This window comes from Penicillium arizonense (assembly GCF_001773325.1).
Source record: "Penicillium arizonense strain CBS 141311 chromosome Unknown PENARI_contig017, whole genome shotgun sequence".
Taxonomy (NCBI): domain Eukaryota; kingdom Fungi; phylum Ascomycota; class Eurotiomycetes; order Eurotiales; family Aspergillaceae; genus Penicillium; species Penicillium arizonense.
The window spans coordinates 119,802-133,348 of NW_019173294.1; the positions used below are offsets into that span (position 1 = coordinate 119,802).

The 13,547-nt window shown below is 49.7% G+C and overlaps 3 protein-coding genes across 3 annotated transcripts; 1 reads left to right on the forward strand and 2 right to left on the reverse strand.

Annotated features, from left to right (window-relative positions):
- Positions 1-2,968: 2,968 nt before the first annotated feature.
- Positions 2,969-3,979, forward strand: PENARI_c017G06298 (bZIP transcription factor; the record flags this gene model as incomplete). The annotated part of the gene is made up of 3 exons (XM_022634340.1): positions 2,969-3,128; positions 3,186-3,751; positions 3,836-3,979. 3 exons carry the CDS (start codon positions 2,969-2,971, stop codon positions 3,977-3,979), a joined length of 870 nt encoding a protein of 289 aa, XP_022485847.1.
- Positions 3,980-8,679: 4,700 nt separating this feature from the next.
- Positions 8,680-9,795, reverse strand: PENARI_c017G07187 (casein kinase II subunit beta; the record flags this gene model as incomplete). The annotated part of the gene is made up of 1 exon (XM_022634360.1): positions 8,680-9,795. One exon carries the CDS (start codon positions 9,793-9,795, stop codon positions 8,680-8,682), a length of 1,116 nt encoding a protein of 371 aa, XP_022485845.1.
- A 934-nt stretch (positions 9,796-10,729) lies between these two features.
- Positions 10,730-13,365, reverse strand: PENARI_c017G01444 (transcription factor domain-containing protein; the record flags this gene model as incomplete). Its single annotated transcript, XM_022634250.1, has 6 exons — positions 10,730-11,698; positions 11,756-12,007; positions 12,062-12,800; positions 12,852-12,897; positions 12,980-13,056; positions 13,211-13,365. 6 exons carry the CDS (start codon positions 13,363-13,365, stop codon positions 10,730-10,732), a joined length of 2,238 nt encoding a protein of 745 aa, XP_022485711.1.
- Positions 13,366-13,547: the final 182 nt, after the last annotated feature.

The window sequence follows — 13,547 nt, forward strand, 5'->3', positions numbered from 1 at the left end:
CCGAAGGCAAACTGGGTAAAAGCGCATGTCTTAGCATGAAACAAACTCCCCAGCTACAGCCCAAAAGCAGACCTCGGACTGGCAATCCAAGCAGCGTATGTCAAATTCTACGTTTTGACCTTGCACAAACACAGTGCTGACAACCCCAGCCACCCGTACGGCCCCACCAGTCTCCCAGGAAAGCTGCATCAATACTGGGTCCCTAATCCATCTATAGAGAGAAAAGGATCCTAACCTGGAAATGAGCCATGGTGGCTAAATACAATCTATACAAAGCGCCAACTCGCGTAACGGCTCAATTGATAGGCCAGTCCAGAACGACCCCGATAACTGAATATTAAGAACAACCAAAATAGCAACTGAAGATCCCTGTCTGCAACTAAGCCCAAAATAAGGTAAGATAGGCGACATGCAGCAGGTGGAGCACGTGGAGACGGCTAAACCCAGATGCGACAATAGAAGCGAAACCGAAACCACACTGCAAAGGAACAAAAGGACAATGGAGGAATGACGCGACCGGCTTTTGTCTCCCTGAATCACTAGGTTTCAGGCTGGCTCTGTACGCTCTTGGCTGCAGATCCAATGGCAGAATTTATGATGATCGCCGGAGTACAGCAGGCGTTTCGTGGTAGAAGAAGGGAGGGGGGGGTGTGTTTGGTAATTTCATAGGTCAAGTTGATTGATGTAGTGCTTTCGAGGTTGCAACGAACGAAAGAGTGGGTTTCTAATTCTATACTCCTGCATATAATCCTATCCATGCTTTGACACGCGCAAAAATGGGCGGGATGGCCACGGGGTAGAATGTCAGCTTCTTATCTTAGATACTCCGGAGAGTGCCTGCGTCTATAGATAGGTTTGTTCCCTTTAACATTTACAGGAGTTTAACAGGAGTTAAGTGCCGAGTGATTCTGTCCTCGTGATACCTGAGGAAGAGCACATACTCACCTTGCCTGTTTTGCAGACTCATTCAAGGTTGGATCCTGCTTTGACTTCGATTCGGAGATTGTCTTGTTTGGTACCCCTTCCAGCTCTCGGCGCCTTGTCCAGGCTGTGTGATTCATTTAGGTGCACCGATGGGGGGTATCGGATGGAGTTGGCGTCGCCAGTAGACTTTTATCCGCTTCCCACTCGGTCTATTTGAAGTTTAGTGTAACTTCGATGCGCTGTCTGCAAGAGCGACAACGTGTTAGCACAACCCAGGAGGGTCGGAGATTGCCGTCATCGATTTGCTGTGACACCGGGATCGAAGCGAGAAAAGCAAAGAACGAAAACAGACAAGCCCAAACAATGACACCATTGTGCTCCGACTGCAGATGCGTGTCATGGGGGAAAGGAGGTGTGTGTGTTCTCCGAGCATAGCAAGGGCTGGGGCTGCATGGTAGGTCCACCGCCAGGAACATTCTTCTAGATTGTTACTAGAAGGCTCAAAATGCAACTCCAACCAAGCATCCGGGGTCCAGCGTGGACGGTGAGTGGTGGGAATCCCTGCATCAGGCAGACTGGGCACAGGGATGGCTGTGCAATCTTGAAATTCCAGCTGGAGACGCGGACAGCATGAGCGGTGAAAGGACTAGAGAGACATCATTGTACCGGGTACCTGAAAGCTGCTGTGCCTCATCTAGAGTAACACCGTCCAGCGATGCCTCCGAATTAACTCGAACAGGAATAAGAAGGTCCATCGGTCAGGCTACTCAGCCCTACCGCGGAGAGAATACGAGACTATAGCGACGCACTGGTAGACGAGGTAACCAACAAAACAGAGGAGCCTCGCACGCGGATTGGTGGACCACCATACCATGTAAGGCGTCCTATTCATAGCCTAGTCTGTCTCACCTTGGGAAGAGCCTCCTCGGCGTGTTCGTTGGCCCCCTCATTTCCTACCAGGCCTGTCGGGACCGACAGAATGCGCTTTGGGGGTCGGCGTCAAGCCTCCGGATAGCCCGAGCGCGACAAATGATCATCTTAGGAAACGGGTGTGGATCCTCCGCAAGGTATACCTCCTTAGGTATCCAGTATGTCCGCCAATTAGGCAACCAGAGCACGCGCGGACAATAAAAGAATAAATAAAAGACAAACAAAAAAAAAGGTAAAAAAGCAAAAAGACCAGAGACCAAAAGACATCAAATGCCCTGATAAGCGTTACATTGGACAGTTTTCAGATGAAAGTGGCTCTATTCCGGGAGTGGTTAGGGCTAAAATAATACTATACGAGCCACCCAATGACGCGACAGGCACTGAAAGGGTGTTTGTAGGCGATACAACCGGGTTTCCGGCCAAGTCTAAGTCTCGAGTCCCTTTAAGTGAAACGTTAGATTTGCGTAGGTCTACCCTTGGAAATGTAAGTGTATGGCAGGTCAGATCTTTATCCCCTTAGTCTGCCAAGCGTAGAGAGACCCAAAAAACGTGGCATGGCCGTGCACATAGCCCCCACGTGAGGAAATAAGGAAAGGATTAAAATAATTAATATTTACTATTAAATGCCAGTATTAACTGTTAAGTGCATTATTAACTATTAGTATTAAAATGTTGGCCCGTTTCACCCGTGGGCATATCCTGTCTCGGGCCAGTTGAGACCTTTGTTATCGCGTCCGGCCCAACTACAATATTCCGTGCGACATATGATCTGAGATTCCCAGGGGTTTGAGGGTTTTAAGTGTACGACGTGACCATTTATTAACGGGAGTAAATTAGTAAATTAGGGGGAGGCTGAACGGGGATCCTTGTCAAATGAAATATAAATAAAAAAGAAAAGATTTAACTGGTTTTGATCGGGACTTTGCACATGGCATCGAGTCTAATTCGAGCACGGACTAGGCTGGCTATCACTACGAAGCTGCAAGGCCCGAAAATCCAATTCCAGCTGATCGGGCTTAAAGGGCCATACTCCGAGACTCTATATAATTAGTTTCAACTCCACCTCCACCTTCTTCACTTTCACACCTATTTCTGTACATCCTTTTTTCCCATCATGCATCGCTCTTCTTATGATGGCCGTTCAGGCTCCCGTGGCAGTCACTCCAACAGCAGCGCATTCAGTCCCAACGCCAACCCTAATGAAGACTGGACCAAGATTTCTGATCTGGCAGAGCGTCGTCGCATTCAGAACCGTATCGCTCAGCGGAATTATCGTAAGTACTTTCATGGCTTGGTCTTGGAGTAGAGTCTAATCACGGCGCCAATATTAGGCAAGAAGCTGAAGCGTCGCTTGGAGGATCTCGAGAGACGAGCTGCGACATCCGCATCCCCCGAACAGTCCCATGCAGAGCCAGTGTCACCCAAGGCATCCCCCTCTAAGACCCGAACAAAGCAACGAGCCGCCAAATCCGATGTCAAGCCGCACACCCACTCAGATCGGTCTGGTTCCTACGAGTACTATGGTCCGGATGAGCGCCAGACCATGTTTGCCCAACAATGTACCCGCCAGCTTTCTGCCTCGCCACCACCAGCCTTCTCCCAACCATCCGTTTCTCCATACGACGCCTACCGGCAGTCGGCCTACGCCCAGTCCCCGCTCTACCATACTGCGCCAAGCAGCTATAGCGACTTGGCCTACCAAAGCGAATATGGCGAAACTTTCCCTTCAACCATGCCAGTACTCCCATCAATGGGCGCGCCCCGCAAACTAGCCTACGATGAAGATCTGATAAGCCCATTCAGCATGAGCTATGCAACAATGGCCGGCATCGATCTCGTCCAGCAACAACAGTCCCAAGCCCAAGCCCAGGCACATGGATATCCCTCAAGTCTTCCGGTACATATTCCTCGCTGATTTCCTACTTCAAATCTGCATTTTCCACCACACGACCAGCAGCTAATTCTCTGTCTGTCCCTACAGATGCCGTCGCTTGCCTACAGTTACGAGGACCAGCGAGCACCGTCAACGTCACCAGAGGCATCCATTTTCACGTCGCCCCTCACCCCCGAATCTGCCCCTTGTTCGCCTCGTTCTATCTTGTACGAGTATGATCTACGGTCATAAGGCGGATCGGGCGTATCGGAGACTCAATGCCCCGAGTTCTGGCGGGTCTTTCCGTGGTCATTCTAGGCCCCATTGCGGGCCCGGAGCCTGCAGTCCTCGTTTTTATTCCTTTTTTTTTTTTTTTTTACGAGTCTCTCCACTTTGAGTCATTCTTTGTTTTCTTAGCCCTTGAGAAGTCCGATCCGGACATGTGTGACGAGATAGCTGCATACCTGGCGTTCAATTTCCTCTAGCCTGGTGTTTTGGGGGGATTAGTTGGGCCACATTTAACGATTTTATTTGGTTTTTTTAGTCGTTTTTTCGATATGTTCTTTTGCTTTCTTATTTGCTTTTTCTTTAGGGTTAAATTCAGATCTACAGGCAAATCCAAGTAGAAACATGCTAGTCAATAACGTTGCATCCCTGGCCTGGGATTGGCTGATTTACTGCATAACTCCACGGCCCCCAACTCTCTCTCTTTGTGCGGGATTTTCAAGTGTGCAGCTTGGCCCCAGAAAAGAGAAAGTGAAATGAAAAGTAAATCCACTGAAACCAGTTTAGCACCCCTAACGGTTGATGAACACTGATTTACCTTCCCAGTCTGGACTCGTAGAGTGAGGCGCAGTGCATGAGCTAGAGACCAATTTCTCAAAAAGGACAAGCCCATTCATGACTCAAGAACAGAATCGATTCCATTCCACTGGGATGAATCCGATCCCTGCAGAAGACAGCCCACTCCCCATCCACCGGCCTTTATCTTTTGATCTCTTAAACACCGGAGCTGTTCCCCCTCCCTAGTACCCCAATCCCCGACATCCGTTGTACTGGGTACTCTCCCTACTAGGGCCACGGAGCTGGTCCGAGTTGCTGCGCCTCCTCGGACTTTCCCCTGGTCAATTCCCGATTTCACTGGTTCGCCCGTTTGTGACTGGTCCATCGGTGCATGTATAGTCGCCTTACACGTTGGCACGTTGGCTAGGGGCGATTGTAGATAGGCAACCACCACACGGATTCCTCTAGACTCTGTAGACTGCTGATAAATTCATACATGTACATATACGTGTGTAGCGGCGATCACTCTCGAATAGTAGGGTTTGCATTTATCTATCCGACCCCGACTCCGGCGGAATCGAAGAGCCGCGTGGATGCCTGGATGCCCCTCATGTACATTAACCTGTAATTTATAAGTTAATTACTCAAGTACCTCAAGCATAGCCAAAAAAGTGGCACGATTTCAACACTCTGCATGTCAACTAGATGCCAAGGACCAGGTGAAACAAAAAGATAACAGACCTCAAAGCTCTTTAACAACCTGCTATAGTAGGAATTCCCCAAGTCCCCGCGCCCTCGGCCGGGAACTGGGGCTGAAAACCACAGAGGCGATTCGACAACGTTGTGGTCCATTCTCCATGTCCGCATATCCGTTGGGGGGAAAGCCCACATGGCAAGGGGAATTCCAAGTTCCCAAGAAAGGATAAAGGCCTAAAAGGGCATGTATCCACAACCCACCCGCTCTGTTCTACTTCTACAACCGAAACGCGTTAGCTCATGTCTGTTAGTGGCAGCACTGTCCAAGTCTTCTTTTTCCCTTCCTGGTTAGACTCGCACTTTTGGGTTCTTATCGGAATTCAGGGTTGGCGGCTCTTAGTAGTTGCAGCCCGTTGATTTCTGCCCCCATTTCCTAGGTGGGTTGGTTTCGTAGGAAGGCTCTAGTTCTTTGACGGGTGGATTCGTCATGATTCATGATGATCTACTTTGATCGGCTTTTTTCCTTTCCTTTTTTGCTCTGTGTTTACGCTGTGATGCGGGCTGCGGCGATTCACCCGCATTCGCTAACCTTATCGAAAATCACAACGCCAGAGGCGTTGTTTCGGTCAATATTGCCGACCAGACGCTGAAAAAGATGTACACAAGGGGAAAGGGTCTCAGCCTTAGGCTTGGCTATTGTCTTTTATTTTTTAATTTGTCCGTGCTGTGCCAACTCACCGAAGGAACCCTGGGGAGCTTGAATATACTTACATGTACTCCGGCAATGGGCGGAGGCAGAGACCACATGGACAACGAACATAAACTGATTAATAATACAACCAGATTCCTGACAAATCCTGTAGAGCCCCAAACTTAAACGAAACCAATGATGTATTAGATCCGGCGGAACAAGCTACTTAGAGCGTTACAAAAGTCCTAGGACCAACACAGCCTAAGAAAGTGGAGTGATAACCAACCCCCGTCAATCTGTAGATGTAGCACCATCCAGCCATACGGGGCGGGGCGCCTTAACTGTGGATAACGGTGATTAAGCGCACAATGTAAACTCCACATTCTGCAGCGGGGGCACACGCAGTCAGCACGGGAGACCAGAGTGGTGGGAGCGGCTGGAGAAGGAGTTAGACGAGACGCATGGGCCTAGACGAGAGAACCAGTGGACATGGAGTATCTAAGGTCTATTTTTGGATAAACATGCATCATGGCCTTGAGTCTGGAGTAGTATTCTGCTCACTCTAACTTATCGGATTGGGTAACTACCACGGGGGTCTCACATCTTATGCGTGGCACTGGCACTAACCTAATCTACGGGATACTACGTCGTATATGGAGATACAAATACTATTTAAAGGGTTGACCATTTCACCTTTCCAGCCAAGCGGGAGAGTGTTGGCACTAACTTATGCAATCTCGGTAACAGGGACAATATATTGGTACATGGCGTTGGGTTTGGCGTTTGCATCTTACCGGAATCAGTTGATAGCTGCATTTTATTTACGCGATAATGTTCACTACAGCGGTCCACCAATTAGGACCTAGTTCTTGAGACAATGAGGACCCTTTGGCTGGTTTACCTTACCGAGGAAGGGAAAGTATTAGGAACTTGGTCATGGAACATCCCTTTTAACCGTCTTACTTGACCAGCACTTTATTTTAGTTGCCGTTTGATCTGACTAGGGTGGTTTTGCCGCTTTGGGTTTTATCTAGACGTCTCCCCGATAACGTTGGACCAAAGCCTATCTACCTGTAAACATATAGACATGTAGTTGGGAGTCAAATTAGCAATATCCTTGACCACCCGCATGAATGTATGAATTCGGGTATATTGTCAAAAACAGGATCTTGCCTATCTGATCCATGTCGCTGGTGCAATCCCCCTTCCTGCACGTTGCAGTCAATATTTAAAAGTGCTTTAAGGGCTCTAGGTTGTACAGTAGCAAATAGTATCACATTCCCTTTCAATATATTGTGGATAACTTACACAAAGCGTCTACACGTAGATAACGAGCTGATTGCTTTGAGATTTAACTACTGCACACCAAACAAGCAAACAAAGATACTCTACCATTGTTTTCCATATACCATAGCATCCACTGCCAAGATGTAAGCCTATGCAGGGCATTCCAAGCTTTAAGGTTTAAGATCTCACCGCGGATCTCTATGGATTGTCTGGCATACAGCGTAAACATGAGCAAATTAGTGAAGCCAGCCCCTATTCAAAGACAACCAAAAACACCAAAACAAAATCAAAAGCAAAAGAAAAGGCAGAAGCAAAAAAAACCAACATTGCCAAGCGATCAAACTCCCCTCCTATTGGTAACAAGAAAGACAACAGAAGCGGCTTAGCTAGAAACCAAAAAAAGCGAGGCAAGGAGCAAGCGCTAAAAGCAATCAAACAATCCCCTCGATCCTATGAGACCACGACCAGCAAAATGTAGGATCTAGTGGGGGGACCCAGGATATCCAGCGCCAAACCAACGAAACCACGAGCGTGGCAATAACCACCCCCTCCAAACGCCCAAATTAACAACGAAACCGACTAAGTAGAATGCACATAAAGAAAGCAAGAACAAGGATCAGCCGGTCGACCATGTGATTGATTCGCAATATTACACGATCTATCCCACTGCCTCGGGTTGACAGGGGTATACATACATACATAACATGTACGCGCCCAACTAGGGCAAGGAGGTGGCCCGCACATCCGCCGTTCCGCTAGCCCGCCTCTCCGGCGTCGTTCTTTGTCTGAATTTCGACCAGGGTATGGGGATGTGCTGTGCAATGGATAGGGAAGGGATATGTACACCATACTGTGTGGGCTAGACGACTCCGGAGTTAGGGAGAATTAGAAATGATGATAAATCGGTAAATCCGGTTTGGGCCAATACGAGACACCTGTGGGAGGTTGCACGGGCATGTGGCCTGTCGGCGTCGCCGATGAGCTCGTTTTTGTTACTTCATGCATGTATGCGGTTTTGCGGGTTGCGGGTTTATTAGGTTGATCGGGGAGGCCGGTATACGAGAACTCTGAGGCTCTGGGTTTCTGCAGATAACTTTATGCGGATATGGGTCGTGAGTTGGAGGCTCTGTTGTTTCTTGGCTTATTGCTCTGGGCTCTGGGCTCTGGAGTATGTACGCCTTACGTGGTATACTGTGAAACATATCTCTGACATGAAGCAATGCATATTTCTATCACGTTCCACGCAAGTTGTCTACGAAGGAGACCACGGGACCTGGGCAATGCGTTATAGTATTCGGTCTAGGAAAGCCGGGGAAGATGCGAAAAGTGCAGTAGATTAGAACGAATCGCATTGAAACAGCGGGTAAATCAAGCTCAGCATCTGTCATCATCGTCATCAAGCCCTTAACCAATCCTCTGCCGGGGCCATCTTTCTTAACCTAAAAACAGTGTAAACTCAACCCTCGCGAAAACCTCTCCAGGCTTTGGCTCGACTTCATCGGCCCTGCACATCCATTGGATCTGCGGGTGCTGACTGGTCGAGGTTTTGTCGTCGCCGCCGCATCGGGGCCTTCTTGCGGTTTGCGATAGCTGCATCTTGCACTTGTTCCGGTTTCATCACGGTGTCGCCATCTTTATCATCTTTAGCTTGCAGCTGCATGAGCTCCTGCTCGTTATTCCATGCCTCGTCGAGTTCAATAACATTCTTGGGCTTCATGCGCAGCCATTTCATGCGGGGGCCGACGCGCGACACTTCCGAGACCTTGAATCCATAGATCCGCGGGTCGTAGATCTTGCCATTGCCGAGTCCGGGACAGAGGTTTGATGTGCGAACACCGTTGATCTCTAGGGGTTGGTTCTCTGGGGTGGGAGATTCGAGAACCTGGCGGGTAGCTTGAGGGCGGGTCACGGAGCCAGTCCGAGACTGCGTGGGCGCGGCGTTGCGTGGCGACATAATTGACAGTGATGCATCCAGACGGGGTCCAATGTCCAAGTCTGGGAAGGTCATGAAGAAGAGACATCCAAAGGTTGTGCCGAAGAATGCCCCGTCGACGGAGTGAAAGCGACTGTTGGGGGGTGTATAAATATCCATGCAACCGGGGCAGAACAGCTTGACGGTTTCTTGACCAGGAGTGTCGGATCGGCCAACGGGGAGCACCTTGCAACCGTTACAGTTGACTCGCGGGCAGACGCCGAAATGCTGCATCTCATATTTTTCCAGCATCTGCTGAATGCCCGGCCGGGAGGTGATGTATCGCTGGTGGATCAGTCCGTAGAGCAGTTCGGCGGAGCTCTCGATGACGCTCAAATCGCTGGCGACGCGGGCATGTCGCCGATCGCCTGCTCTCCGGTATGCGGGTCTGTCATCGCCCAGCGCATCATCCTCGTCCTCCTCATCCTCCTCCTCTTCTTCCTCTTCATCATCATCCTCGGGCTCCACATCGAGAATCATCTCCAGAGCCTCTTTGTACATGGGCACCTGCGACTGCAGACCAGTCAGGTTGAAATCATCCTCGATAAAGTCCTCCGACACCTCGGCGAAGAACTCATGGCCCATCAACGAGCAGAACGAGGAGATCCAGGACTCCGGTGCACCTTCCGAGGACGACATATCGAACGAGGCGGACACGGACGATGATAGGGTTGATTCAGACAGTTGACTCAGATCCAGCCTGTCGAGGCCGTCGGCCAACGCCGAACCTATCTCTCTCGACACGTTGCCGAGCTGGGGGGTATAAGCTTTGGGGAGGTAGGCGAAGACGAAGCGATTTTCGTCACGCGAAAGGCGAGGGGTAGGATCGTGCGACTGCGGAGAGGCGATTTGGGAGAGATTCGAGAGAAATTAAGGTGAAGCAATTCTCAAAGAATTGCGAGGGATCTGAGGTGATGTGGGCAGAAAAGCTAGACGTTCATGGCAGTGTGCGGGAGGGGGAGATTGTGCGATCAACGTTGGATCTAAAGACCCCACCAAAATCTTATCAGTTTTGCGTAAATTTGATGCCACAAGTTATCAGATCCACGTACATGGAGATCTCTAGGACTTATTGAGGGTCATTAGTGATTCGACTGGAGGTTGGTGTGTCGGTCGGATCGGGTTAGGTGCGGTGGGTTCGTGGGGCGGTGGGCGAGTGAGAGAAGCAACTCTTGAAATCAGCGCTGGATGGGATGTGATGGTCTTGAAGAAGGCAGAAGTGAAGTCGTCGCGGAGATCAATTGGGGGACTTTGTCACGTGAAGCTGACGTGCGGTAGTCTGGTGCGATAGTCTGGATGCGGAAACCAGCCCTAGAGGGCATCGGCTTATAGTCAGGCTGGAACAGTGTCTTGGTGAATATTCTACTGTAGTTTGTTTAGAAGACGATGATTTTCTCTTCATTTCATATCCAAGGTGTAGCCCAACATATGCATGTCATTGCCTCAGCAGTATAAAGATAGCCCCACCATGTTCAACTCTCGGCGTCATACTATAGGGTTGTAATACGGCAACATCACGAAGTTAGTATCTAAGACATACAATATTCGTATCATTTTCTGGGTATTGACTACATTAGAACAGATCACGAATGACCCGGGCAAACTCCCCCTCATCCCCCAAAACACCCGATAGACCTTCACCAGTATTTTGAATCTCTCCATTTGTCCCAACAAAGCCACCGATAGTATCAGGACCAGTAGTGCCAGGAATGAAGTTTCCAAAAGCACCAACAGCCTCAAACAAGTTCGTCAATTCATGGCTCATCTGGAGTCCATTGAGGGGACTACTACCAAGCTCATTCCTGTTGTTCATTTGCCCGTACATGGACAGATCTTCGATTGGATGCCCTGCAAGGCCGGCCATAGCCACCGCTGCACTGGAATGGGGATCGGTTGAGTCTGTCCCGAAAGGTCGGGCTAGAACACCGAGCTTTTCTCCGATTTTGCGGAGGCCCTTGATGGTCTTCCACAGTCGCTTGGAGACGAAGGATTTGGTACTGAATCCGTTGATTAGGTCGAGAGCCATGTAGAATTCATCGCGGACCTGTCGATTAAAGTCGGCCGGTGCATGAGACACCGCGAGGAAAAGCACTGCCAATGCAGCAACTAGGAAGTAGTTGAAGGTGATCTGCTGTGTGCGATAGATGTCAGACATCTGGTTCAGGCGAGTGAGCACTCTGACTGTGTCCTTTGCTACATCCACCACTGTTTGGGCGTGACCTCGGTCTTCTGCAATGCTAGCAGAGGAATGGAGCACGGGGCGGTAGATCAGAATTCGGAGCTGGTTCATTCGCAGATACAAGAGGACCCTGAGTCGTCTCATGCCTCTGCTTACGCTTTCTCCAGTCTTGGGAGACTCCACAGGGTAGAACTTTAGTTCTTCTGGAACCTGCTTGTACCATTGCAGGATCTGGTAGTCCAGGTATCCGATTTCATCTCGTCGAATGTCAGTTGTGCCTTCTGACCCTAGACCGGAATACCAGATCTTAGAGCTGATTCGGTTATAGAGGATCATGCAACGCAAATATGGCAGTGACGCATCCTGTTGTTCACCATTGTCAATTAAAATTTATCATTTCGCAAAAAAGTGTATTCTTACCGGTTCTGGTAGATTAGCATCGATGTCCTCATCTTGGATCACAAAAGGCAGTCCCGTCCCTAAGCTCCATCGTCGATCCAAGCTGTAGACCGACCAGAATAGCCGAATGACCTCGTTCCAGTGGTCCTCATTAGGGAATGACTTGACCAAAGCATCCCTGCGATGAAGTCCCATTTCCAGGCACATCCGCGCTGCCAATCCGATGACGCGATAGGCCATGGCGTCGTCGTCTGTGTGGAAATGATATGTTGCCTGACGAACAATATTAGCGGACATGATTGCACACAAGAGGGACATGTCACCCACCACAATAGCAAACAATTGAATCGTCTTGATGCTATGGGGCTCCCACATTTTTGATTCTATGACTGGTTTGACGTCCAGGTAAAGCCGCTGGCCAAGCTCACTTTCACCACCTCCCTCCACGACCAGCGTGGTGGCAAGAATCAGTTTCAAGAGAACCGTACCCTCATCCTGGAGGCCATCGGAGCCTGGAAAACCCCTTTGTGCAAACCCCGTTCGGGTAGCAGCCTCGATGAATGTGTACAGTAGATTGGCTTGGCTGGTGATAGAGGCGATATCCACCACTGGATACATAATCCCGATCTCTTCCTCGTAGACTTTTAAAAGACGCATTGTCTCCTCACGTCCAATCGACCAAAGAGGATCTTTCGTAGGGTGTACAGTTGAGAGGAGCTGCCCTAGATGAGGAGGCGAGCCTGCTGGCGTGACATGTGCAGTGGTCAAGTCATCGGTAATTCCATCTTCTGCAGGGGTGATGCCCATATTCTGCAAACTGGACTTGGCCACATCAAAGTTGAATGCTGAACTTGTTGGGCCGTGAAAACGGGGATGACGGGCTCGAGGCTTTGTTAATCCAGGCGGCATGGGCGTGAAGACGGGCTGAGATGCATCCCTCGAGTGAGGGTCAAAGGATGGAGTCTCAAATGCAGGTCTTTGGTTGCGAATATCATTGATATTGCTGAATAGGTTATTAACCTGATCCTGTAAAGTGGTGATCTGATCTGTCAACGATCGGTATTCACTGCGGAACATTAGCACTGTAGACCGCACGGAATACAATCCCGCAACTTACTCCGAGTCTTTGAAGTTGTTATTGCAACAATTCGGTGCATAGCGACCTGATACAGGGGTCAGTTGGGAACATTCCGGCAGCTCCAGATACCAAGGGTTTGAGCCGACAATAATGCAGGAGATACATACATTCTAAATTCAAATGACCACATCTTTGGCATGGAACTTGGCCATTACATTTGATCTTGCGCCGCTTGCACTCGTTACTAAAACCCCGTGGTTAGCTAGACTGCCGACAAATATCCCGAAGGAAAAGCAAGTCGTATGATTATGCACGCAGCTGCATTTCCGACCAACCGGAGAGAATAAAGTGAAACGACAGAGCGGAAAGGAAGGGGTTCGCATCAGGCCATATCTTACCATGCAATGGAGATGTAACGATTCCGCTTTGTGCGCGTCTGCGTTCCGTTGCCTTGTTCCGCCCTCCGCTTGTTAGAATCAGAGGTTCCAATGGCCTGATCCCCGGCATCTGTCTGCGGCGGCGTCCTTTCCATCTGGGGAGACTCTGAAGCCATGACCTGCAGAAATTAGGAGACACGGGGATGAACAACCGGGAAGAAACACCGGCGATGAAGTGCGGAGAAATTCCTCTGTCGCGGGGTCTCCCGTTTTCCCCAGATTCGCCTTACTCATCCGATTGCCTGTCCGCTCATTGGTCCATTGTATAGAGTCCAAAGCAGCCAGATGGAGTTCTATG